Source organism: Plenodomus lingam (assembly GCF_022343315.1).
Source record: "Plenodomus lingam strain CAN1 chromosome Unknown contig_23, whole genome shotgun sequence".
Classification (NCBI taxonomy): Eukaryota; Fungi; Ascomycota; class Dothideomycetes; order Pleosporales; family Leptosphaeriaceae; genus Plenodomus; species Plenodomus lingam.
Window position 1 is genome coordinate 1,292,861 of NW_027093940.1, and position 23,550 is coordinate 1,316,410.

Here is a 23,550-nt window from a genome sequence, read left to right on the forward strand (position 1 = left end):
GGCGCGGGGCATGGAGCTCACCTCTCCTTATCGAATCACGCAAAAGCAAGAAGACCCTGATGTTCCCGAATCCATAAACCAATTAGCAAATTTTGAAACACTGGCCATCTTTTTTCACTGCTCAGCTGCTCAGTCCCGATGCATTCGGCCAAGGCATGGGCTTCACCGCGGCCGGGAGCGAACTTGCGTGATGTTAATGTCACAACACATTTCGACTGGCCTTTGACAAGATCGCTCGCTTTGTCTTCTCCAAATGGAAGACACAAGACGAGAAAGTATTCAAGACTCTTCACGAGGTCCCTTAGCTTACATACCGCTCATTGTTCTGGGAACTGCCTGTACATTCTCTATTTTCAAAAAAAAAGTTACTAAAGATAGTACATGTCATTCCAGCAACAGTGGTAGAGAAGAAGGAAACCAGGACCAACATCTGGCAAAACACCCACAACCCAGACGCCATGAAAATGCCCAGCGCCAAATTACTCCAAGTGTGGCACCGCCTTGCGCACCCTATGGAAAGAACCGCCAAATCGTCAAGACCAAACGGTTCATGTACGCAGACGCAGTATTGTAAAGAAATTCGTTCGACGAGACCATCTAAGCTTCTTCCGCAGAGTTGGTGAGCGACAGGTATGCTGTCCAAGCAATACCAACTGTGGAGACAAAAGGCTACACGATGTCAGTCCCCGCTAGATAGACAAGTGGGAAGTCCAATCTTACAATTTGGTATTGAATTGGCATGATTCTGAAGTTGATGATTTGCACCGTGGGCCAGATCACAAAGTTGGCTTTCAGAGCTGGCACATAGACGTCCTGGAACTTGCGTTGCACAGCACGCTTTCCACCACCCTCAGCAATTGTCATGAATGTAAAAAAGCAGGCGAGACCAGCTGGTGCGAACAGGAACTGATCGAAAGCCACGCGCTTCAAAGCAGGTAGCCATGTCGCAGACTTTGTGACAGGAAAAGTCGAAGATAGAAACTTAAACCATCGGTGTTGGATGGGAGACATGAGGAAACCGTACGACATGAATCTTGTGGTGCGCTCAAAATCAAATGGCGGCGGCAACTTCTTCGAATCAGGAATCAGGTCGTTGTGGTTGAAGGGGTTTCTTCGGTCCAGGTCGTGAATCTCGATTGCCAGGAAGTCGTCCTTGTCTCCCTTGCGAACTGCGCGCATCCGGATAGCGGTCAGTGTTTGAGCGACTGTGTCCGCGATGCCACCTAGTACCTAAGACGGATGTTAGCCTACCAACTTGTTATGTGCTCCTGAACATATCGTATTGACACAGTATTTCGATAATAGCTGATGCACGCAACCTGAGTTGCAGAGGTGGATGCGTCGCACGAGGGAGGGCGGATGGAAGGCGGATACGTACGGCGTTGGTAATCATCGTCGTGAGCACTGGTAGATAATCAGCATTTGCGCGTACACGCCATGATAATTCAAAATGTCCTACCTGGTCGTTGCGCATAGTAATGATTGTACTTGCGCACAAGCAGCGATACGGCAGCCATCTGAATGAGGAAGACAGCGGCGTGCAGGAGGGGCTATTCAGAGGCGCAAGGTTAGTATGTGGCCATGAGAAAGGGTAAGCATGGTCTCTCACAATCTTGCCATATATCCAACGACTGTTGAGTTGGTACAACAACCTCTGTCTGGAGCTGTTCATTGTGTCGTGTGTTGACAGAGGGTCAGCGGAGCTCGATGATCGCGATGACGTCCGCGAAACGTCGTAGTACAGAGGTCCGTGTGTAATCGCGATATCAAGCGCCACCTGTGATGGTCCTTGCAAAGAGCAGTGAGTTGAGTTATCACGTTCTAGATACTATGCTTCGAGGCGATGTTGAAGTGAAGTTGGACTTGGGGCTCGGCTGGCAACTATCTGGGGTCTCCTGCGGAGGAATAGGATGAGGACTGGTGGCGTATGCCATTCGACGGCCCGAAACTGCGAGTCCCATGTCGCAGGGATGACAAACGTTTCACACATCAGATCATCGCATAATTACGTCTGAACCGCATCCTAGAGTCAGCACGTTTGACCATCTGTTTTTCTTCTAAAGACGACTCAATTAGTCTTACAGCTGGACCTATCCAGCAAATACCAGATTTCCTGTACAGAATAATCACATCACCGGCTCTTGTGCCTTCTGCAACGCCGTAACTATTCATGGTTCGCAATGCACAGCATGCTGTCAGCAACATCTTCTCATTTGTCCTTATTGACCGCTATTATACTTGGGAGTTCACGGATATCTGCGGTCTCATTCGTTGCGAGGTCGATCACCCGGATAGACTCCACAGATAACACACCGGCAGAGAGTGCAAGGAACTTCAAACTGGCGGTATAACACGAGCCCGGCGACAAAGACCTATTCAAAGTTATTAGGGTCTCTGGAAAATCGGGTATACCGGACTACTGACCCTAATCGGATATCCGTCGTCAAGCAGACCAGCTCAGCTGTCTCCTTCTTCAAACTTTTTTGCTTTGCATACACGACGTTCTCGTCAATTACAGCAGGTGTGAGGATTTCTCCCGTATCTGCCTCATGTCCATCTCCCTTTGATGATGTTGGGCGTCCCTCATAGTCTCTCTTCCTTTTTGCAACGGACAGTATCGCTAGTTTCCGTGTCTTGTCTGAACGATTGATGATGAAGACATCCCAAGTGAATATCTCGCCGACTCGTACTTGCGGCGGTCCGGAGATCGTAAGAGTGATATTTATGAGCTTACTCTGAGCATCCAGCTCCTGTTGCGATTGCATGCCGTGAGCAGGCAACGCATCGGGGTTCGTAGCTTTTGGGTCTTGCGGTGCGTGCTTGCTCAGCCGATGAGCAGTCTTGATAGCGCTTGCATTCTTTTCATTGACAAAGTCGACAGGCGTTTTCCACTCGATGGATATAGCTGGGTTACAAGCACCTGTTATATAAACGATAGCACTGATGCTCAAGGCCAAGAAGTGCCCTTTGCTTCCAAGTGATGGGGTGCCATCGGGACCAATGTCGGGCTTGATCTTGTAGGTGTAAGTCATTTGATCTCCCGGTTTGTGGATTATAGTCGCATCTGTGGAACCAGCTATCGTCTCGACCTCGCCGCCATTCAGCTTGAGGCGTACGTCCTTGATCCTCACATCATGAGTCGCAAATTGGGCAACCTCCAGATCCACAGATGCGAGCAGGGACATGTCGCTCACTGACGCTGGGACCCGCGAGTACCTTATTCGCCAAACGAGTGCTGGTAATACTCGATACAGAAGCCTTTGGCCGCTGCGTATCGGACGAACCATCTCTTTCGCAACTGGGGCGTTCGGAGTGATCTTGCTAATACGCATCGCTGATAAAAGAGGCTGTACACCATCCAAGGCTGGATCATTTTCGAAAGCTTGAAGCAGGTTCAATGCCGCAGGAACTCGGCTTGGCAAATACTCATTCTCCGTAGAATCCTGTTCAATCTTTTCGGCAGGTTTGAAAGTGGCTGTAGGCTGAAAGTAAATAGCTGGCTTATGGAATCTGCCTTGGGGCCGGGCTACTTTTGATCAGCCTCATTAAAATTATAAGATAGGCCATGGCTGCTATCTCACATATGAATACATCCACTTTCCAGATTGCATAAGTATAGGCGCGGTCCCCTTCTCCATGGCGGAGGACTTGGGGTTCACTCGCGCTTGTTAAAGTGCTTGAATGAATGAGTTCCTTTGGGGGTGCAGACCTGGGTTCTTGGTCCTGTGGTGGCCCAGTACTAAAAGCATATGCTTCCACATGCACCAGCAATCTGGTAAGATAGGATCGGAGAATGTCTTCTTCTAGCAAGGGCGTGCGAAACACAACGTATACTGATAACAATTCATCTAGACGCCTATGCATGAGTAAGAGACATGTTGAAAGTGATACATCCGAGCTGTCATACCAAGTAGAAGTACATGTCTCTGCGGCAGGAATGGTAATATGGAGCCACTCTCCTGGTCCACTGCCCCATCCCAGGAGCTGAGCGCGTCTTTGAAGTCGATATCAAGACTAGCAGGTACAACCGCTTCCAGAACCGAGCTTTCGACGAAGTCTGCACTCCCACGAGGCTGCGCTTCAATGGTACTTGCCGGCATCACCAGCAACGTACGGTTTACCAGAATATATGACTGTTGGAACTCTCAGCCTTGGAATCGGTACCTCAGTAGTGGACTTGATTCACGTGCAAGTGTCCACGGGTGGATACTAACTTGCCAAGTCTTTGTTGCACAGACCACCGGCCCCCGACCTGTCCGCCTGGTCTGTGCAACTAAAACTTAGCTCCACTGCGAAATCGTTGCAACAAGCACCGTCACCTAACACGCGACCACAACACAACTACCAACGTAATGAACGGGTATCCGCCTCAAATGGCACCACCAGTATCTGCCTGGCAGGCTGTAGCCTCGGCTGACGGGAAAGAGTACTACTACAACGCCGTAACAAAGCAGACTACCTGGGAGAAGCCGGACGAGCTCAAAGACGAAGTCGAGGTGCGCGCTTTCCTGTTTCGTGGTAACATCGTGAGCTAACAAAATGCAGCGTGCGATCATAGGAACTGGCTGGGCCACGCAGATAGTCAACGCAAGGCGCTACTTCTACCACACTCAGACAAAAGAGACGACGTGGGATATTCCTGACGTAGTCCAGAAAAAGATCGATCAATACAAAGCTGACCATCCACCGCAACGTCCCCCACCCGCAGGCCCGTCAGGCTGGGCTGCTGGACCCACTGCGCACCCACCTACGTACGATAACCGTCGCCCTGAACGCGATGAGTACCGCCCTGACAGACACGATCGTGATCGTGACCGCGACCGCGACCGGGATCGTGAGTCTGGCTTTGGCGGTGACAGACCGAACATCAACTTTACCACTGGCTCGGAGCTCCAGTTTTCTACTCCTCAGGAAGCAGAGGCTGCCTTCATGAAAGTGCTCAAGCAGATCAAGGCCCAACCCGATTGGACTTGGCAGCAGGCTGTTCGTGCTGGTATCCACGATCCCAATTGGCGTGCAATTCCAGATGCAGAGAAGCGCGAGGACGCGTTCAGGAAATACTGCGAAGACTTGCGCGCCCAAGAGAAGAACAAGGAGCAGGAGCGCCAGGCCAAGCTGCGCGCTGACTTCACAGCTATGCTTCAGTCGCATCCTGAGATAAAGTACTACACACGCTGGAGGACGGCTCTGCCGATCATCGAAGAAGAGACCATATTCCGCTCTGCCAAGGATGATACCGAGCGTCGCTCACTCTTCGAAGAGTATATTATTTCGCTGAAAAAAGCACACGAGGAAGAAGAGGCTGAAAGCAGACGGTCGGCGTTAGACGAGGTTCTTGGTCTCATGAAAGACTTGGACCTTGAACCCTTCACGCGTTGGCAGGCAGCTGAAGAGAAGCTTGAAAAGAGCGACGAGTTTCACAGCGAGCGATTCCAGACGTTGACCCGCATCGATGTGCTCAACCAATTCGAGAAGCACATTAGGCAGCTTCAGCGCGAACACAATGACCGAGTACAAGCTGACAGGCGCGTCAAGCATCGAATGGAGCGCAAGAATCGAGACGCTTTCATCACCCTCCTGAGCGAACTGAGGGACAGTGGTAAGCTCCGAGCCGGCACTAAATGGAAAGATATCCATGATAGCATTCAGGATGATCCACGCTATATTGCAATGCTTGGACAGGGGGGATCTTCCCCTGTAGAGCTATTCTGGGACGCATTGGAGGAGGAGGAGGGCAAGTTCCGTACACTGCGTCGCCGTGCACTGGATGTACTAGAGGTGAATATCCCTTCCGAGACGACATGCGAACCTGGCTAACGAATACAAGCAACAACGCTTTGAGGTTACAACATCGACGCCTGTCGAAGAATTCCTAAGTGTCATGCGTACAGATTCTCGCACCGCTAACATTGACGAACAGTCGATGCATAGTATCTACAATTACGTTCTTGCAAAGGTGAAGAAGCGAGAAGAGGAAGAACGTCGAGACGAGGAGCATAATGAACGCTATGCCATGGACGCACTTCGCTCCATCATCAAGCGGCTTGATCCGCCGGTGCTACTTACAGACACTTGGGAAGTGGTACGTCCCCGCGTTGAGAAGACAGACGAGTATCGCGCACTGAAATCAGATACCCTCCGCGAATCGGTATTTGACAAGTACATGCGTCGCCTGAAGGAGAAGGAAAGCGACCGACGTGATCGAAGCAGGCGTGATGATCGCGACCGTGACAGGGATCGGCGCGAGCGAGACCGTGAGTATCGCAACGGACATTCCGACTCCCACCGCCGTCATCGTACGCGTACTCGCTCACCTGAACATGACCCATACGCAGCGGAGCGTAGGCGAGCTCAACAAGACAGGGAGGCTCGTTACCGGGTCAACGACATAACAGGCTTGTCCCCTCCGCCGATTCGTCGGGAGCGACGGGACGATGACCGTTACGAACGCCCTCGTCGTAGTCCTGGAGGTGATCATTATGGTCGTGAACGTCGCGAACGTGAAGTGGAACGTGAGCGATCTTATGTCAGTAGGGCTGACCCCCGAGAAATGAGCGCCCCCCTATTGGATTATGGTGACAGTGGCGGTCGCACTTCTTCAGCAAGGCGCCGCCGGGACAGCAACGAGAGTGCAAGCAGACGTGATCGCGATGTCAAGGTAAGCTACATCGCCTCTTTAAGATTAACCATGTAGATGCTAAGCAAACAGCGCGCTCGTTATTCACCTCGTCTTGACCGCAAGTCAAAGACGCCCGTTCCTGAGCCCGCCAAGAAGGAAGAAGAAGATGCAGCTCTTCGATCCGGCAGCGAGGAAGGGGAGATTGAAGAAGACTAGGTGCTTGTCTGATATCTACCTCGTGCGCAAATGCCCCAACTTCTTTGTGAAGCGGAGCATGGTTCAAAAGTAAGTTGCTTACAGTATCTTCTTTTCCCTCATTATCTGGGGCGAACAGTGTTTTTTCTTCTTTCCCTATTCTTTGGCCAAACATTGCCTTTTTGTGGTGAACACATGCTTGCTCAACCGGCGTCAGTTCGGAGTCGGGCTTTTCGTAGCTCCGCGCGCGAGTGGTCGTCTCACATTTTGTTCTATAAAGAGCTAGATTTATTTATCCTAATACATGCTCCATTGCATTTACGATATCGAGCTTTTCCCCAACATCGCCCCGATCTCCTCGAACACCATGACACCCTTCCTTCCCAACGCAGTCCCAACACCCACAGCTGCTGCTCCCACTGCCCGCATACGACTATACCCATCCATATCCTCCACCCCACCCACGCCGATGATATGGATCTGCTCAAGCTCCTTGTGTTGGAACAGCATGCCCTTGATCGTATACACATTGCCTAGCGCCAAGGGATGCAACGGGGCGCCAGCCAGCCCGCCGATCCCCGTCCCGTTTGCAGACTCCAGCGTATGATGGAAAACAGAGTGAGACGCACCAGACGCATTCTCGGTAGTCGGCGCCAGCAAGAGTGATGAGCCCAACGTGTTTGTAGCAGTAATGAACGATATCGGACAAGGGAGGTGCACTGGTTCCGCCTTGGCACTCGCCAACAACGCATCAATCAGCCCCTGGAATTGGTCGTGGTACGTATAAGGCGGTGTCTTGATACCAATTGGCACATGCACATGTCCCTCATGTGGATGTGAGGATTCAAGTGGCTCCAACTGGCTTCCTAATTTCTTCTTCAGGGCCACGAGGTACTTGAGCAAAGAAGGGGAAGAGTATGCTGGTGGCGGTTTGCCAGGTATATTCGGACAAGAGAGGTTCACCTCCATAGCGAGTACCATGCGCACGCTTCGCTGATGCGATGAGATGAGCTTGTAGCATTCGATTACTTCTTCGACGGATCCGGTGACGGATATCACAAAGGGCTTGTAGTGGCATCCTTCTTTTAGGTCGCTTAGGCCAGAGTTGATAGTGCTGATGAAGTCTAGATAACCTTGCAAAGGTATGGGGGAGTAGCCGAGGGTGTTGAGACTACCCGTGGAGTCCTGAGTGCGTGCTTGGTCTTTGTTGGGCTCGGAGGCAGATAGAGTTTTTGGGTTATAAAAGGTGAATTGGTGGATGTTGGGATTGTGAGGGAAACCATTGATAAGAGATGTTCGTGTGGTGACGGCACCGGTATACGAACTGTTGTATAGTTCTTCAAGTTGCTCCAAAGTTGTGCACCAAGGATTCGCAGAATTTAGAAGCGGTGGCGAAATGTACAATGGCCTCATTCTGAATACTTCCAGGAGCAGCTTGGGTTTCTTTTGCAAAGTTGTCAATTGAAGATGTTGATCATGAAACTGTTGTGGTAGGCAGATAGCGTGATTTGTCGGATGGTTCCGCTACCTAAAGGTGGGGTGATAAGCCCTGAAGTCAGTCCAACTGTCCAGGGAGAACATATGACTGTGATATTTACTTCCCTTGGCTATATGGAGAAGGGGACAGGATTCTCAAATAATGTAAGTTTCCATTCCAAGCGACTATACGTGTACAACTTGACATGTTACCTTCCAACCATGAGGCTGAGGGGCAGTGAAGTGTGTCCACGTGATTACGCGATAGAGCAGCCTGCACGTCTTCGCTCGCACTTGCCTCAACTCGGATTTGCAGTCAGGCGATTACGTATGATCGGTCGAAATCTAAACTTGGAGACTATAGACTTTATACTTCTACTGCCGGATGTTATGCTCTATGACTTGGGTATAAGGGGCGTGATACAATATCACATGTCTCTACCCCCAATTTAAATCGGCGCTCTTGCAAGCTTCTCCCATGCTGTTACCGATAATCAGTCTCATCCCCTCGCAAGCCATCTTAGAGATCACTGCTCCAGCGTCCAGCCAGGAGCGTCAAACCTTCTCGTCAAATGACCGCTTTATTTGTTCAGCTGCGTGTCGACGTAGGGTTTTGTTAGTGACTCTTCCTTCTCCATGGCATGATTACCGGTAAGCTTTGCAGTGGGTTGATGTTTTCTTCAGGGCACCACCACATTAGTCATGTTCTTCTCTACGCAGAGCGCAACGCTTACAAGATGAGAGAGCTACATGATCCCTGCAGAGGAACCTGCGATATCCTTGCTGACCTTCACTGCCACTCCAAGATATACACAAAGAATTTCGCGTGGAGCCAGCAAATGGAACATCGACAAGGTGCGGGAGCATACAAGACACAGTATCCAAGCAACCGCATAGAAATTGGCGAGCACGAGTAAGATGAAGACCATAATGTTGATTTGTCAAATTATCCTAGGGAATCAAGTTTGACAAAATTGTCCACGGGAGACTTTACTAATCCTGCAATGACTATCGAGGCTGGGTATTTGTGTCCGCAGGCCCCAAGTGCCCGTGCCGCATAGATACGAGGCATACCGGTAGATGCAGCCACAGCGGCACATGACACAGGTCTGCCAGCGCTTAAAGTCGTTTTGAGGACTCACATAACGACTTGCATCTTAGGCAATTGTTTTAGTCGATTCAGTTTCTACCATAGATACGTACGACCAATAGTAACTTCTCGTTCTTGCTTCATCTTGAGAACAGTACGTTGACTTCTAATTTCAACCTTTCGTTGAAGGTACCGGTAGCCAAGCCTAGCCAAGTCAAGCAGCCTCAGGCAACATTTTGGACGTTTTTGGCCTGTAGGCATCAGTATCTGCGCCGATCTGACGCGGGTAGCACAGCAGCGCAGAATACTGCCCTATCAGAGCATATGGAACTCGGTTGCATGAATCATATCGTCCTGTGGGGTGGCCACTACCAGTATTCGTTTGCTAATTCTTTATTGCCACAGCCACCACATATTGCAGTCGCCAAGTTCCATACTCAGAAGGCTTCAATCTCAAAGTGGTACTTAGTCTTCTGCTGAACCACATGGAACTCCCAGATACTCTCGCTATAATGGCACCTCCAGTGCATGTAACCGAGCACGATGAAAGTTTCCTTGCAAGTTGTATATACAAGGGAAAGCAAGTTAGAGATATCTGGGAATCCCTCGGACTGTTTAGTTTGGTTAATGATGTGCGAAAGGAGCCCAGTTTCGCTATAGAGGAGGCGAATGAGTTGTACAAGAAGATCAAGCGTATAGCCAGAGACTTTAGCCAGTCTTACCCCGATGGCATAGAGCAACTGCAACATGACCTAATTAACAAACCGGCCTTTGAGAAGGCTGTGCTAGATCTGGGCGGGCAATATGGAGCAGCGATCTGGGGCCGACCCGAAGATAGTCAAGGTACTGTCTCCAGAAGGCAGGATGCAGGAATTGAGTTGAAGTGGGAAGAAGAGCGCGATAGAGAGAAGTGCGCAAAGTGCGTTTATGCTCTTAAAGATACTGACTTTTGCTAGAATCATGTTCTACATACGTTGCTGGATCACTCGACTTGCCGTGAAGGAGTTCAGCAAATTCCCACGAAGACCGCAGAAAAAAAGCACAACACAGTCCGTGGAGGCTTTGGATCGCGAACAAAATACGTCCGGCAATTCGGGCTTGTTAAGGCTTTCCTTGGCCCCAGTTGCACACATGCTGCCACGTACTCACATGACAAGTCAACTGCCAGGGGAGTCCTCGAAGGAAAGTGCAGCCACACACGATAGTTTGCGTACAAATTCAGATACAAACACGAGTACCACCGCACCGGAAAATACGCCCACGAAGAGTGCTGATTCAACAACGCCGAGTAAGAGAAAAGCGATGGAGGTTGACAAGGCAATATCTAATGGGAAACTACCCAAGGCCCGAAAGATGGCAAGGCCCACCCAGGTGTCGTCATTTAGGCAGGAAAGACAGCTCTATTCGATTTCCAAATCACCGACCGTGATAGCGAATCGTATAGCCGAAGCATTTGCGCGGCAAAGAATCAGGGAAAATAGCTGTAATACGGATAGGACATGGAGACCTCGCGACGAGACTGCTGAAATAGAGACGGTCGCTGATGCAAATGAGGTGCCGGAGACTGAACCAGGTGGGCACCACCCTGTCAGAAAATCTCATAGCTCTATCAGCTGACAACTGAACGTAACTTAGATTCAACGTCACTGGACAGTGCCATCAGTACAGAACACAACCAGCCTTTGGACAGATACGAACAGGATGAGGTTATTGCGGGATCAACTGGTATCCATCAAGACCCGTTTCGCCAGGATTCAGTCATCCCCGGAGATACACAAGCCGAGACTTTGCGAGCGGCTTCTGAGCCTCTCGACGACGGTCATACAACAAATCATGCTAACACAAATAAATTCATCGATGATGATGATCAACTTCCATATCGGTTGCCAAAAAGGGCAAGATTGGAGACTACACAGGAGAGGGAACACCGCACAGAACTTTTCAAACTCTTACTGTCGTATCTGAACGGCATCAACCAATTCCATCCAGACACATACAGCATGGAAGCTGAAGAGCGTATGAACATGCTACTCCATCAATTCCACATCAATGACACCGAAAGACTACAGGCCAAACTGGGGGATGACTTTGCCAGACTCCAAATTGCATTTGAGAGCTGGATGAGCATGCGCCATCGGTTGACTGGATTTCGCGTCGCAACGGGATATCGCGGACAGCCAGGCGAGCAGTGGGCGGAGTTTCTCAAGCAGAAGCCCAATGTGCCGTGCGCATATGCGAGTCTCAGCTACGTCGGGCTACAGGAGGCTGCACTGAAAGGCGAGGAAAGTTATGTTGTGGACACTTTTGATGAGGATCTTGCAAAGATGTTTGATCTTCTGACAATGGTTAAAGGCTGTAACGGCCCAGAGGCTTTCAAGGGTATCGGATTGTATAATTCTAATTTAATAGGATGGTTCGAGTACGAAGGAGAAGGCTTATGAGATGGTATTCTGCGTCTTCTTGTTGAGCTTCTACCGGTATATGGTCTGCTGTGAAGATGGTTTTGACGCGACTTCATATGGACTGGTTGTTGATTCTTTCGTCTCATCGTCGGTCGAGCGGCTGATTAACGATTTCAGACTGACTAATTTTGAGTATGCGATCCAGGACGGTGTCATGGACTCGGCGTTGATGTTCGGTTGATATGCCTCTTATTTAGGTAAACACTGGTAGCGTCACATCATGTGTGAATCTCAGTTGATCGAAGCATGGTCGCACGATTTGGTGGTCCCTTTATAAACCATCTCTTACAGGTGCAACTTGCTGACCAGTGCGGCGAATCAACAAATCAATCTAAATAGTGCCTGCACGAACCATTTCTGCTGGCGTTTGTTTTTCGAGATGTTTCGAAGTGGTACCGGTAGATGTGGGTCAAGAACCTTGGGAAGCGGCGCGGAACGCCAAGTCCTTTTTCTTGTGATTGCCTCACGCTAGGTATCGTACCCGTAGGTAAACAGCTTACACCAACCCCCAAGACTTTTGCCATAACCATCACGCTATCATTGATGTTCCAGTATCTACACTAAGACCGTTTGGATGCGACACTCTTCATGATTTGGCGGACGCTGACCGCTCATTTGGGAACGAGTAAGACATACCCTGACTACATCACCTCCCCCCTCAAATAGCCACTGGACTCTGCAGCGCGAACTTGGAGCTCGCGTGAGATGGCCTGTACAGAGGCCGACTATTGCTTTCCATGGACTGGCAGAGAACCTATTGAAGTGCGAACTCCTACACGGCCTGGATGAAATCTTGTTTTGCTGGTAGACTGCAGCACAACAACGCGTTTCAGCCCACAATAATTGGCTTTCAACATATTCGTGTCCAGGCAACCAATTCGGGAGACTAGAGTTTGAATCAGGGGCTGGAAATTTGCTTGACTGCAGCTTCCGGCTGAACCCTTTTGACAGGGAATTCTGTCCCAGAGGTTTCTCCGACAGCTGACGGCAAACCAGGATGGATCCTTTTCGGTATCGTAAGGCATATGAGGCTATGCTTCATACGACACAGTTGATCGAAGAACGCCTCAATCAAGATGGTGCTGTCGATCCCCAAGAAGATGCACAGGAAGAACCGCCAAAGCCTGCCTTCCAGGAGCCAGATGAAGACAGCATGGATTGGACGCCGACTGAGGCTACCACTCCTCCCCCACACTGTGGACCACCGCCTACTTTATCGGAAAACATGCGACACCTCCTGACTGGTGATGCCGCTGCTGACTTTGCCGCCGAAGAGCGCGGCGATAATACGGTGCTACTTCACAAGCTCAAGGAAGGAACCATCATGGACGAATGCATTGACAAACTGGTGCGAGAACTGCCCGACGTGTTGAACTACGATAAATCACTTGCCTTTACACCATCAACGATTGAGGTACCGAAAGACTTTGGTTTGCAATTGAGCATATCTATCAACCATCATCTTGCACAGGTTGCGGATCGCAAAGCTCTGGAGAAGTATCGAAGGTTACTCGGCCACCGCAAGGATACAGCAAAACGGAAAGCTGTGAAGCTAGGCTTTGATCCTGTTGAACTGATCAAGAAGCAAGCTGTAGCATTTGCCGACGATGCGCATAACTCATCAAGTACGCTTGACAATGACATCCATCCCATCTTCCGCCTGGAGAATTGGCATGGCTGTTCAGACGCCATCTACGATGTCTTGAAGCCCGGCTTGCGGTTGGCTACCTTGCTACTGACCTCACGAGCAACCGCCCACTTCTGGCATACGTTGGTGTTTGGTAAACGGGAGCCTTGCGAGAAAACTTCGGCGGCTTACGGCCAACCTTGTTTCCGCATCAGAGAGGACGTTGCGTGGTCTGAAGAATTGCACGCTACCTTTAGGAGTTTTCTGGACAACCAGATGGACACTGTACATTTCTACTTCCATCACGACCCATTACCACCAGAGACGGCGTACGCTTCCATGGGTCTGGTAAAAGATTACAAGAATGGTCTGATGCGCAAGATGAACGACAAATGCCACACAAGCCGGATCTGCTTACATTCCGACTTCTATACGACTGCCAAGAAGTTGAGTCTGCTCCGCTATCGCGAACCAGCCATGGTGTTGCGATACAATATGTTTCTGGCTACCTGTCTTGCGCATGAGATAGCTCACTTTTGTGAAGTATCGGGACCCCATCACGATCATCCGTTATTGTCTGAGCCAGAAGTATTCTTTGGAGACAACATGTGGACGGAAAGTGGCATCGCATTCGAGATCAAGGTTTTTGGTGGTCGTATACATCCACTGTCGAGCCGAATCGATTGCAAGTTTGGACTTGCCTGCCTGGATTATCCGCTCAAAGAGCTCTACGACAAGGATGAGAATGTGCTCTACGCTTTGCCCATGGACTATATCCTCAAACTACAGCTAAAGGAGACATGGGAGCAGGATTTCAGCACGGCTGGGACAGACGTGTTCTTTGTACCACGGACTGGTGGCCGGTCCATTGAGATCAACGGGACCAACTTGATGATCTGGGAAGACGAAAGCGATGCGGATATCTCAGACCACATTGACAACCAGGAAACCGAGTGGAAGCGCATGGACGACGGCTCTATTTCCAAGAACCCCAAAGCCAACAACCGAAAGCCGCAGAAGCAGGCCTTGGTAGCGCGATGGGCGCCGTATGGGCCAAAGAAGAGCAAGACGGTGGACGAGGGGGCGTGTGTGTCTAAGGCAGTCGTCGAGGTTGAGATTGCTAGTGGCGAGGAGCAGGGGGCGGGGGCGGGGACGGGGGCCAAGTTGCAGGTTCCGGAAGATGGTGATGCTGGCAAGGCTGGGTCTGATCAGGACATGGCATAGATGGACTGGTGGTTCGTTTGGCGACATGACGGAACTGGAAAGCGACATCTGTTGCATTTACATGTGGCATCAGCGTTGGATACCCTTTTGCATTGTTGGAAGGCGTTTGTGGGGTTTGGAAAGCAAATTATTACTATTGATTGCAGAAAGCAGATGTATTGTTCGAAGCCAATACGACATGGTCGTAACTAAGTCTGCCATGTACTACCATATTTATCAATGGGCTACCATGTGCCATGGCATGTAACCATGGAGACACCGTCTCCGTCATAGGCCGACACCGGTGCCCAGAGCCCAGGACATGCATGTGGTGGTGGTGGTGATGATGGTGGTGGTGGTGATGATGGTGGTGGTGGTGATGATGGTGGTGGTGGTGGTGGTGGTGGTGGTGGTGGTGCGAAAACAGGCGTTCCTTTCCCCGCATTGCGCAGTTAGTTTCCGAAGGGTGTTAGACCACTGACTTGGCCTGCTAGGTTCTTTGGGTTCCTTGCGCCATGCCATGTATGTATGTACTCTACTTACCGTACTTACTTACCCGAGAGGGTGCCCGCCTGCGCTCGTGCCCATAGCCATTCCCATATACATTTCTCTCCATCGGGGGGGGTGAAAGGCGGAACGACTGCGCACCACGGCCGTCATGAGCGACCGCAATAATGCAAGCGACACCATGAGCCCGCCAAACGACACGGGCGCCCATGCCAAACGCAAGAGCGACGAGGGCGGTCCGCAGCCACGGGCGAAGCGCAATCGCTATATTTCCATCGCATGGTACGTTTGCCATGTTGCCATGTTGCCAGTCGCAGAGAGCTGGCCTGGGAGTGGACGCGACGACCGGCTGACGGCAGCAACACAGCAATGAGTGCAAGAGACGAAAGATCAAGTGCAACGGACAGACGCCCTGTCAGCGCTGTGGAAACCTCAGCTTGGAGTGCTTGTATGCGCCGAATTGCTGCAACAACTTCAAGGAGTCGGATGAGTGCGCGCGCCCTCCTCCCATCCTGATCATGCCTCGTTCCATCGCTGATGACGCCTCGCGCACAGGTTCAAGCAAATGGATGCCCATATCAACCATCTCCAGCAGCAAGTCGACGACCTCTTCCACAGTCTCTCGAGTCTGCGGGCGCAGGTCGATGTGCAGAGTAATGGGTCGACAGGCACCCCCTTCAACCCCAACCCCCACGACTACCAGCCAGCGCCCATGCTGCCTCCGTCCTCTGCACGATCTCGCACAAAGTCGATGAGCAAGTACCCGCGCTTCCATGGCCCAACATCGAGCGCCTTCAACCTCGGCGTCGCCCGAAGCAGCCTCAAGACCATGGGCATCACGGGTGGCGAGGATGGCGAGGACGGCGAGGACGAGGGTGTTGCAACCCACGATGCGACCCCTAGACCCTCTCCACCCTTGTTGTCTCATCCGTCACTTGTGAAGCAGTCGCTGCATGTCGACAAGGATCCCATATGGTCCATCTCGAGACACGAGGCCATTCGATTGGTCAATGTGTGGTATGAAGAGCAAGGAGTCATGTATCCCATTCTGGAAATTGACAAGATACTGCGATATACCGAAATGCTCTTCTCGTTTGTAGAGGCTGCTGCCCGCTCCGGTCTTATGCAAAGTGCTCTACCTGGTGCGGATGCCATCATGGACCATCAGACGAGCGTGTTGAAACTAATCCTTGCCATTACCCTCGTCTTAGAGGGGAGAGGCAAAGATGCTCTTGGGGAGAGACTATTTGAAAACGTTCATAAAGTCGTGGAAAAGACGCTGTCTGATCCTGTGAGCCTGCATGGCATCAACCTCCTCGCACTCACAGTAAGTGGCCTCGGCGCTCGCTTTATCCATCTGCTTATATGAACAGGCAATGTACCACTTCACGCGCGACGACGAGGCCATGGCATGGCGAGTCATCGGATTGGCTGCACGTCATTGTCTAGAGCTCGGCCTGCATCGCCGGGAAACCTACGAGACTCTGTTCCCTGATCCCGAAGAGCAAGCGGCAGCCATTCGCACGTTCTGGTGCATATATGTCTTGGACCGGAGATGGAGCTTTGGCACGGGCATGCCCTTTGCTCTGCAGGATGCCGACATTGATGCCAATCTTCCCAAGCCAGTACGTTGTTCCGGAGGGTACAAAATGGCCAGCTTGCTGACAAGATCAGGATGTCTCGGCGCACGAGTCTACGCCATACCTCAATTCGATGATATCCTACAGTATCATTGGGTCCAAGGTCTGGAGGTCGGTGGCCGACGTCGCTTCGCAAGAAAAGATCAACAAGGACGACGTCTCGTTTCTCGACTTTCAAGTCCTCAACTGGCACAGAAGCATTCCCGAACCCCTCAAGTTTACCCATCCCGACAGCGGTATCCAGGTCGAGCCTCCCACCCGTACCATCCACCGTCTCCAAGTCGTTCTTTACCTCCGCGCAAATCAAATGCGCATTCTCATCTACCGACCCGTCCTGCACACCGCCACGACCATAATGGAAAATCTCGAATTCGCACACGTAGTCATCAAGGTGGCCAAGGACACCATCCGCATCCTAACCTACATCAACCAAACCTCGGACATTTACCGCAGCCAGCAAACCATGTTCAACTATTTCCTCATCTCCGCCCTCGCCGTCCTCTTCCTCGCCGTTGCACACGCCCCCGCCGAATTCAGCCAACAGTCACGCGATGAGTTCTACATGGCCCTCGAGCTCGTTCGCGGCCTCAGCTCCAACTCGTACGTCAGCAAACGGCTGTGGAAAACTATCAAGACGCTCAAGGAAGTCGGGCCCAGTCTCGGCCTCGCCATCCACAACAATAATAACAACAGCAATCACGCCTCGCACACTGACCGCGACGCGCATTCTTCGGCCGCCGTGGCCATGGCGGGGTTGGCGGGCCACCAGGTCGATGAGATGGCGCTGTATGCGAATGGCAGGAATGGAGGCACGAATCTGGATACGCCGCATGGAATGGCGAGTGATTTGACCACGCTGTTTGAGGCGGCGGGGGGCACGTTTCAATTGAATGGGTTTGGGCATGGTGCTGGTGCTGGTACGGATATACGGGAAGGGGTGGGGACTGGAGGAGGCGGCGATTTTGCGCACGCGTTTGGGCATGAGAATGAAGAGTTGGCGAAGATTATGAGGGATTTGTTTTGAGAGCATCATGGTCGGGTGATTTGTTTGTATTTATTCTTTGGGCAGGGTATGAAGAAGCCATGATGATGTGTTGTGGAGAGTTGCGACCAGGTAAAACCCCTCGGTCTAGAAAGCACCGCCTAGTCCAAATCAACGCCATGGTCTTTCTGTCTTGATGTGGAATACCCCATACTCCTAAATGTGAAATAGCCCATACCCCTAAGCTAGCAAGAAGTAAACCGGGGTCTTCGGATGGATTCTCCCTCCCCTCTCCACCCCTCTTCACTCCACTCTCCTCTTCACACTGCGCCCTTGCTCTTGCCCACCCATACCGCTAACAACATCCTGCACCAACTCCCTCAACTCCCTCTGCACCTCGTCCGACTCGTAATCCGGCCGCGCAGCCAGCTCTTCAATGCGCCGCCGGATTTCCGGGTCTGGCGCATCCGCAGCATCTTCCTCCATGGTCCCCATGTTGATCCTCACACCCTCTGGCAGCGGCGGAGGAGGCGCATGTCCAGCAACCTCACCATCAGCAGCCTCGGCCTCAATCTCACCACCAGCACCAGCACCAGCACCAGCCTCCCCACCACCCAACCTCCTCGCCCTCAAATACCGCACCACCTCATGCCCAGGCCCCTCCTCCTCTCCAATCCTCTCCTCCGCCGTCCTCCCCTCCCCATTCCTCCACCCAATATCCGCGCCCAACTCCTCCACCAGACACCGCGCCACCTCTACTTTCTCCGCCGCGAACAGCGCCGTCTCGCCGTCCTCGTCCACTAGGTCGACGTCGACGGCGTGGGTCTGCACGAGGGTGCGCAGCACGTCTAGTTCGTTGTAGGAGGCCGCGGCGTGTACGAGCGAGTAGCCGTGGGTGTCGCGCGCGGAGGCGAGGTGCGGGTGCTGGGTTAGGGTGGAGAGGATGGCGTGTGGGCGGGTGTCGATTAGGGTGAGGAGGAGGTCGATTGTGGGGGGTGGGAGGGTCATTGTGTATGTGTGTGTGTGAATTGGTTGTATGGATGGTTGTAAACTGGGACGTATGAAGTTTCAGGTTTTGATGCTATGGCTTTGTTGGGTAGTCTTTGGCTACCATCCGTCTGTGTATAGACTTCCTGCCTTTCTGTCTGTGCCTTTCACCCTCACCAGGCCCTGGCAATCTCGAAATGACGTGTGCGGAGACTTTTTACTGTTTTTTTTTTTTTTAGCGCGGCGGCACATCACGCCGCGGGAGATTGGCCAAAAACGCGCGTCAAAGAGATTCGCCATGGAAAGATGTACAAGAAAGATGTCCATACTACGCCCTGTGTTGATCCTGTCATGCCATGGCCGTGCATTCTATTTTCGATTTCTTGGAGATGGGGGCCCTGGAGTCCGCAGCAGCGACTTACTCTGTACGTACAACAATGCCGTGTGTCCTGCATGTCCATGACGGCGCAATAGGCTTGCACGGCTTGGTGGTTCGCAGTGGCGGACCAAGGCCACTGGGATGCGCCGAAAATCACCGGACGAGCGCCAACTGAGACGCATGCCGACAAAACAGTCAACTTTCTTTTGCCCTCGGACTTCACTTCACACAGCGCCTCAGCAGGGGAGGAGACGTCAGATCGGCCTTGGCGAATGTCTTCGTGGCCCTCGATGGTCTCCAGTCGCCTCCACTTTCCGCTGAACGCCCCCCCACAGCCCCCTGTGGGTGATCGATTCCTTGATCTTCCTACTTTCCCCTCCGATGAACAGTCCAAGTGCCCAGTACTGCTACTCTAGAATCCATCGTCTTCTTGTTACTCTAGCGCAGGCCGTTTCTTTGTGAGGACGGAGCATACGTCAACAGGACCACCGCAGCAACCAACCAGCCATCCACACGAGGCTATACCGCATTCGGCCCTATTATCTTTACGCGCTGCGCTCGGCTACCTGTCAGCTCCTCGACTTTTGCAACTGGCTGGCTATCTAATAAGCTCTCTCTCTACCTTGGAACCGCTCGTGTCCGGCTTTTGGGCCTTGACTTCACCTCACTTTTCGCCTTCACTTTCGTCATTCTAGCCTTGCTGTCTCGAGCATCACGTTAGCTGCCAACATGAGGAGTTTCAGGGGCATAAGTATGCCGTCGGTGCGCCTCGTCACTTCGTATATATTCGACTGGGTCGTCATCATGTAAGTTCGCCGGCCACGGTAGCGCCACAGTAGAGTTTCTCCATGTGTACACACAGTCACCGGACATCGTCACTCGACCACAATCCAACATGAGGTTCGCGACAACAGCTGACCGGTTACAGCGCGATAGCAGCAGTGGGTGCTGGCTGGGAATTCGTCGATCCCTTCAATCGCCCTTTCTCGCCAGTCGATCTCTCCATCTCCTACCCTTACCAAGAGTCTGAAATGATACCGACATGGCTCCTCGCCGTCGTCGCCCTCATTGCGCCCGCCGCCATCATCTTCCTCGTCTGTCTCCTGCTCGTCCCTGGCCCGACGGCTGAGCGCGGAACACCCATGTCGCTCATCTGGAGGCGCAAACTGTGGGAGTGGAACACGGGCTGGATGGGTCTCGCCCTTTCGCTCGCAACCGCCTTCATGATCACCCAGGGCATGAAGAATCTCTTTGGCAAGCCCCGTCCAGATCTGCTGTCTCGCTGCGAACCAGATCTCCAACGCCTCCAGGAGTTTGCCATTGGAGGCATTGTTGGAGACTCGTTGAATCCAAATTGGGTGCTCGTCACGTCGAAGATTTGTACCACGGACGATGCCGATAAACTCAAAGACGGCTTCAAATCGTTTCCTAGTGGTCATGCTAGCTGTAAGCCTCTTTCCTTGTCCCCTCTTTTCCACCGTCCAGGCTGACCTTTCCCCCTCTCGACAGTTTCCTGGGCAGGCCTCCTCTACTTGACCCTCTTCCTCGCCTCCAAATTCTCCGTCGCAATCCCCCACCTCTCTCCACGCCCGTACTCCCAAAACCCAGCCTACACCTCGGCCGTCGCCCCCTCGAATCTCAGGAAACAAACCCTCTCCTTCAACAAGCACGACTCCTACCCCACCGAAGAAGCCGTCGTCCCCATGCGCTACCAAAACGCGGCACCACCCGTCTGGACCATCGTCCTCGTCCTCGTCCCCGTCGCCGCCGCCATTTACATCTCCAGCACGCGCTTCACAGACTTCCGCCACTTTGGCTTCGACCTCTTGTTCGGTAGCCTCATCGGCATCACCTGTGCGTGGTTCAGCTTCCGCCTCTACCACCTACCCGTCACGCGCGGTGCGGGCTGGGCGTGGGGCCCCAGGAGCTATGAGCGTGCCTGGGGTATTGGTGTCGGTCGCGGTTCCTACGTTGGCCCCGAGGGCTGGAGCAAGAAGGATAGGCCGGATGCGAGGGCCGGCGCCGCGAATGGGGTTACGGAGAGTGAGCATGAGCTTGTGGATGGATCGGAGTTTATGGGTCATCATCAGCAGCAGTATCAGATGAATGGGGCGGGCAGTGCTCAGAGGAGGGTGGATGTGCCGCATCTCGGGCCGGGACAGGCGGTTTAGAATGTGTGAATTTGACCTATTTTTTTTCCAATTTTTTTTAAAGGGTGGGATTGGGATGGGATTGGGATGAGATGCGGTGTTTGTTCGGTGTTGGCGTGCTTTTTATACCAAGTTTGCCCTTTTACATTCTACAATGGACGATTATCATCATGCGAGTACTTGTATAATCGTCGAAGGAATTTCTTTGAAAAATCTACAGGGATGCATTCCATCCAAGATCAAGATTCGGCATGCCAGGCAAACCAAGCCCATACTCCCCAAGCACCCAGCAGCCACTCGCCCACAAACCCTCAAAAGTACCTCACCCTCCCTACAACTTCGACGAGCCCCCCTCCCCCCTCCCCCTCGCAAAACGCTTAACCAACATCCTAACCCCCAAATCCAACATGACATCCTCACTCCCCCCCGGGATCCGTATCCCAGGCACCTCCCTCCAAATCCGCTCCACCAGCTCACCCCGCCCACTCCGCGTATACCCATTCCCACCCAACAACAGCATCGCCACCTGAGCACACTCATGCAACACGATGCCCGCCTGGGCCTTTAGCAGAGCCGTCGGACCACCCAGCAGCACGGCGGCACGGTCCGGCGCCAGCAGCGTTTGCTGGTAGACAAAGGCGTCGAGCCAGGCGGAGAGGGATTCGAGTTGGGCGCCGGCGCGGGCGAGGCGGTGCCGGATTACGGGTTGGGTGATTAGGGGGGCGGAGAAGGCGTGCCGGGTTAGGGTGTAGGAGAGGGCGGTGGAGAGGGCGACGCGGGATTGACGGGTTGCGCCGATGGCAATGGTGAGGCGTTCGTGGTTGAAGTTTGTCATGCTGGGGGGATGGGGTTAGTGGGGGTTTTTGTTTCTTTTGGGGGGGATTTTTTTTCCCTGGGGGTATGGGGTAGGGATGGGGATGAGAGGAGAGGGAAAAGGGGACAAACATGTATTTCATACCCATGCCCTCCTCTCCAATCAAATTCTCAACAGGAACCATCACGTCGTCCAGCTCGATAAACGTAGTCCCAGCCGATACCTGGCCCCCAACTTTCAACCGCCGCATCTTAACACCCGGATACCCCTTGAGCGGGACAACCAGCAGCGACAGCCCCTGTGCCCCCGGCCCACCCGTCCGCACAGCCATGGTGCTGTACGCGCTCCAAATTCCATTCGTAATCCACTTCTTCGTCCCATTGACGACGTAGTGTTTCCCGTCTGCGGTCTTGACCGCCGTAGTCGCAATGTTGGCCACGTCGGAGCCGGCATCGGGTTCGGTAATGGCGATGCAGGTGCGCTTTTTGCCCGTGAGGAGGTCGGGCAGGAAACGTTCTTGGAGTTGGGGGGATCCGTAGTTGAGGAGTGGGGGCACGGCAAAGGACATGCCTGTTGTGAGGGAGCCCGAGGGGCCGGCGAGACCGGTTCGTGCCATCTATGGGGTCTTGGTGTTAGTTGTACTCTTTTTGTTTGGAGAGAGTACAGATGGGCTTTTGAATGTTATCCAAAACCCAACAATGGGAAGCCAACCTCATCTGCATATATCATGCCATGCAAACAGTCCCACTCCTCTACCCCCACCACCCCGAGAATATCCTTCACTCCCAACCTCTTCAACCACTCTACTGGCAACGGTGCCGGCAAGCTTGGTACCAACATGTTGGCCCGCGCAAACGTCTCAAACACATGCTCGGGTAATGTCTCCGCAGTGTCCCATTCGAGCGCTTGCGGGAGGAGGTGTTCTTCAATAAAGGCCCGGCACGCCTTTTGCCAGCGTATGTGCGTGGGCTTGTGGTAGGGGGAGGGAAGGCCGCTGAGGTAGGGGGGTTCGGAGAAGGGAATGGGGTTTGGGGGTGGGGAGGGCGGGGTGGTCATGGCTGTTGTCGGGGGTTGGGGGAGAGGTGGTGGTGGATGAGTTGGTTGAAAGGAGGATATGGGTTGGGGGAGCGATAGGGCTCTGCTTTGGGTGGAGGAGCTACATGATGCCGATGTTGGTGATGTGCCGGTTATAAAGCTGGGAATGTGGAGGGGGAGCGTGAAGGTGGAGGTGGAGTCTGTGGAAGTGTATAGCCGAACCGAGGTCGCTCGACACATGTTGAATCGCATCTTGACATTTGGAACTGCATGGCTGATAGTCAGCGTGGCCACTCGACACGATAGTGATTGTTCAACAATTGCAGCAAATGACACAACCGAGCCCATAGTGATACTTCAATATCTCCCTATAAGGCTACCAGA

General features: G+C 52.6%; 12 protein-coding genes across 12 annotated transcripts; 7 read left to right on the forward strand and 5 right to left on the reverse strand.

The window, feature by feature from the left end:
- Positions 1–597: 597 nt before the first annotated feature.
- IAQ61_006173 (uncharacterized protein) lies at positions 598–1,672 on the reverse strand (the record flags this gene model as incomplete). Its single annotated transcript, XM_003835748.2, has 5 exons — positions 598–669; positions 721–1,230; positions 1,379–1,404; positions 1,460–1,550; positions 1,610–1,672. 5 exons carry the CDS (start codon positions 1,670–1,672, stop codon positions 598–600), a joined length of 762 nt encoding a protein of 253 aa, XP_003835796.2.
- Positions 1,673–2,209: 537 nt separating this feature from the next.
- IAQ61_006174 (uncharacterized protein) lies at positions 2,210–4,100 on the reverse strand (the record flags this gene model as incomplete). Its single annotated transcript, XM_066097085.1, has 4 exons — positions 2,210–2,372; positions 2,425–3,526; positions 3,582–3,848; positions 3,908–4,100. 4 exons carry the CDS (start codon positions 4,098–4,100, stop codon positions 2,210–2,212), a joined length of 1,725 nt encoding a protein of 574 aa, XP_065953077.1.
- A 252-nt stretch (positions 4,101–4,352) lies between these two features.
- Positions 4,353–6,835, forward strand: IAQ61_006175 (uncharacterized protein; the record flags this gene model as incomplete). Its single annotated transcript, XM_003835747.1, has 4 exons — positions 4,353–4,496; positions 4,546–5,778; positions 5,828–6,658; positions 6,710–6,835. 4 exons carry the CDS (start codon positions 4,353–4,355, stop codon positions 6,833–6,835), a joined length of 2,334 nt encoding a protein of 777 aa, XP_003835795.1.
- A 297-nt stretch (positions 6,836–7,132) lies between these two features.
- On the reverse strand, positions 7,133–8,227 carry IAQ61_006176 (uncharacterized protein; the record flags this gene model as incomplete). The annotated part of the gene is made up of 1 exon (XM_003835746.1): positions 7,133–8,227. The coding sequence occupies one exon, from the start codon at positions 8,225–8,227 to the stop codon at positions 7,133–7,135; it is 1,095 nt and encodes a 364-aa protein (XP_003835794.1).
- A 562-nt stretch (positions 8,228–8,789) lies between these two features.
- Positions 8,790–9,207, forward strand: IAQ61_006177 (uncharacterized protein; the record flags this gene model as incomplete). The annotated part of the gene is made up of 2 exons (XM_003835745.2): positions 8,790–8,941; positions 9,054–9,207. Coding segments are annotated over 2 exons (306 nt in total), but the record flags the coding sequence as incomplete, so codon positions are not given.
- A 430-nt stretch (positions 9,208–9,637) lies between these two features.
- Positions 9,638–12,218, forward strand: IAQ61_006178 (uncharacterized protein). The gene is made up of 4 exons (XM_066097086.1): positions 9,638–9,754; positions 9,802–10,290; positions 10,337–10,953; positions 11,016–12,218. Exons 1-4 carry the CDS (start codon positions 9,705–9,707, stop codon positions 11,819–11,821), a joined length of 1,962 nt encoding a protein of 653 aa, XP_065953078.1. The 5' UTR covers positions 9,638–9,704; the 3' UTR covers positions 11,822–12,218.
- Positions 12,219–12,839: 621 nt separating this feature from the next.
- IAQ61_006179 (uncharacterized protein) lies at positions 12,840–14,693 on the forward strand (the record flags this gene model as incomplete). Its single annotated transcript, XM_003835743.1, has 1 exon — positions 12,840–14,693. One exon carries the CDS (start codon positions 12,840–12,842, stop codon positions 14,691–14,693), a length of 1,854 nt encoding a protein of 617 aa, XP_003835791.1.
- A 467-nt stretch (positions 14,694–15,160) lies between these two features.
- Positions 15,161–18,091, forward strand: IAQ61_006180 (uncharacterized protein). The gene is made up of 6 exons (XM_003835742.2): positions 15,161–15,461; positions 15,547–15,669; positions 15,735–16,506; positions 16,553–16,804; positions 16,854–17,962; positions 18,016–18,091. Exons 1-5 carry the CDS (start codon positions 15,331–15,333, stop codon positions 17,841–17,843), a joined length of 2,268 nt encoding a protein of 755 aa, XP_003835790.1. The 5' UTR covers positions 15,161–15,330; the 3' UTR covers positions 17,844–17,962; positions 18,016–18,091.
- Positions 18,092–18,104: 13 nt separating this feature from the next.
- On the reverse strand, positions 18,105–18,809 carry IAQ61_006181 (uncharacterized protein; the record flags this gene model as incomplete). Its single annotated transcript, XM_003835741.1, has 1 exon — positions 18,105–18,809. One exon carries the CDS (start codon positions 18,807–18,809, stop codon positions 18,105–18,107), a length of 705 nt encoding a protein of 234 aa, XP_003835789.1.
- Positions 18,810–19,144: 335 nt separating this feature from the next.
- Positions 19,145–19,583, forward strand: IAQ61_006182 (uncharacterized protein; the record flags this gene model as incomplete). Its single annotated transcript, XM_003835740.1, has 2 exons — positions 19,145–19,213; positions 19,263–19,583. 2 exons carry the CDS (start codon positions 19,145–19,147, stop codon positions 19,581–19,583), a joined length of 390 nt encoding a protein of 129 aa, XP_003835788.1.
- Positions 19,584–19,896: 313 nt separating this feature from the next.
- Positions 19,897–21,338, forward strand: IAQ61_006183 (uncharacterized protein; the record flags this gene model as incomplete). Its single annotated transcript, XM_003835739.2, has 3 exons — positions 19,897–19,973; positions 20,096–20,613; positions 20,677–21,338. The coding sequence occupies 3 exons, from the start codon at positions 19,897–19,899 to the stop codon at positions 21,336–21,338; spliced, it is 1,257 nt and encodes a 418-aa protein (XP_003835787.1).
- A 310-nt stretch (positions 21,339–21,648) lies between these two features.
- IAQ61_006184 (uncharacterized protein) lies at positions 21,649–23,514 on the reverse strand (the record flags this gene model as incomplete). The annotated part of the gene is made up of 3 exons (XM_066097087.1): positions 21,649–22,153; positions 22,263–22,747; positions 22,843–23,514. 3 exons carry the CDS (start codon positions 23,512–23,514, stop codon positions 21,649–21,651), a joined length of 1,662 nt encoding a protein of 553 aa, XP_065953079.1.
- Between the last annotated feature and the right edge of the window lie 36 nt (positions 23,515–23,550).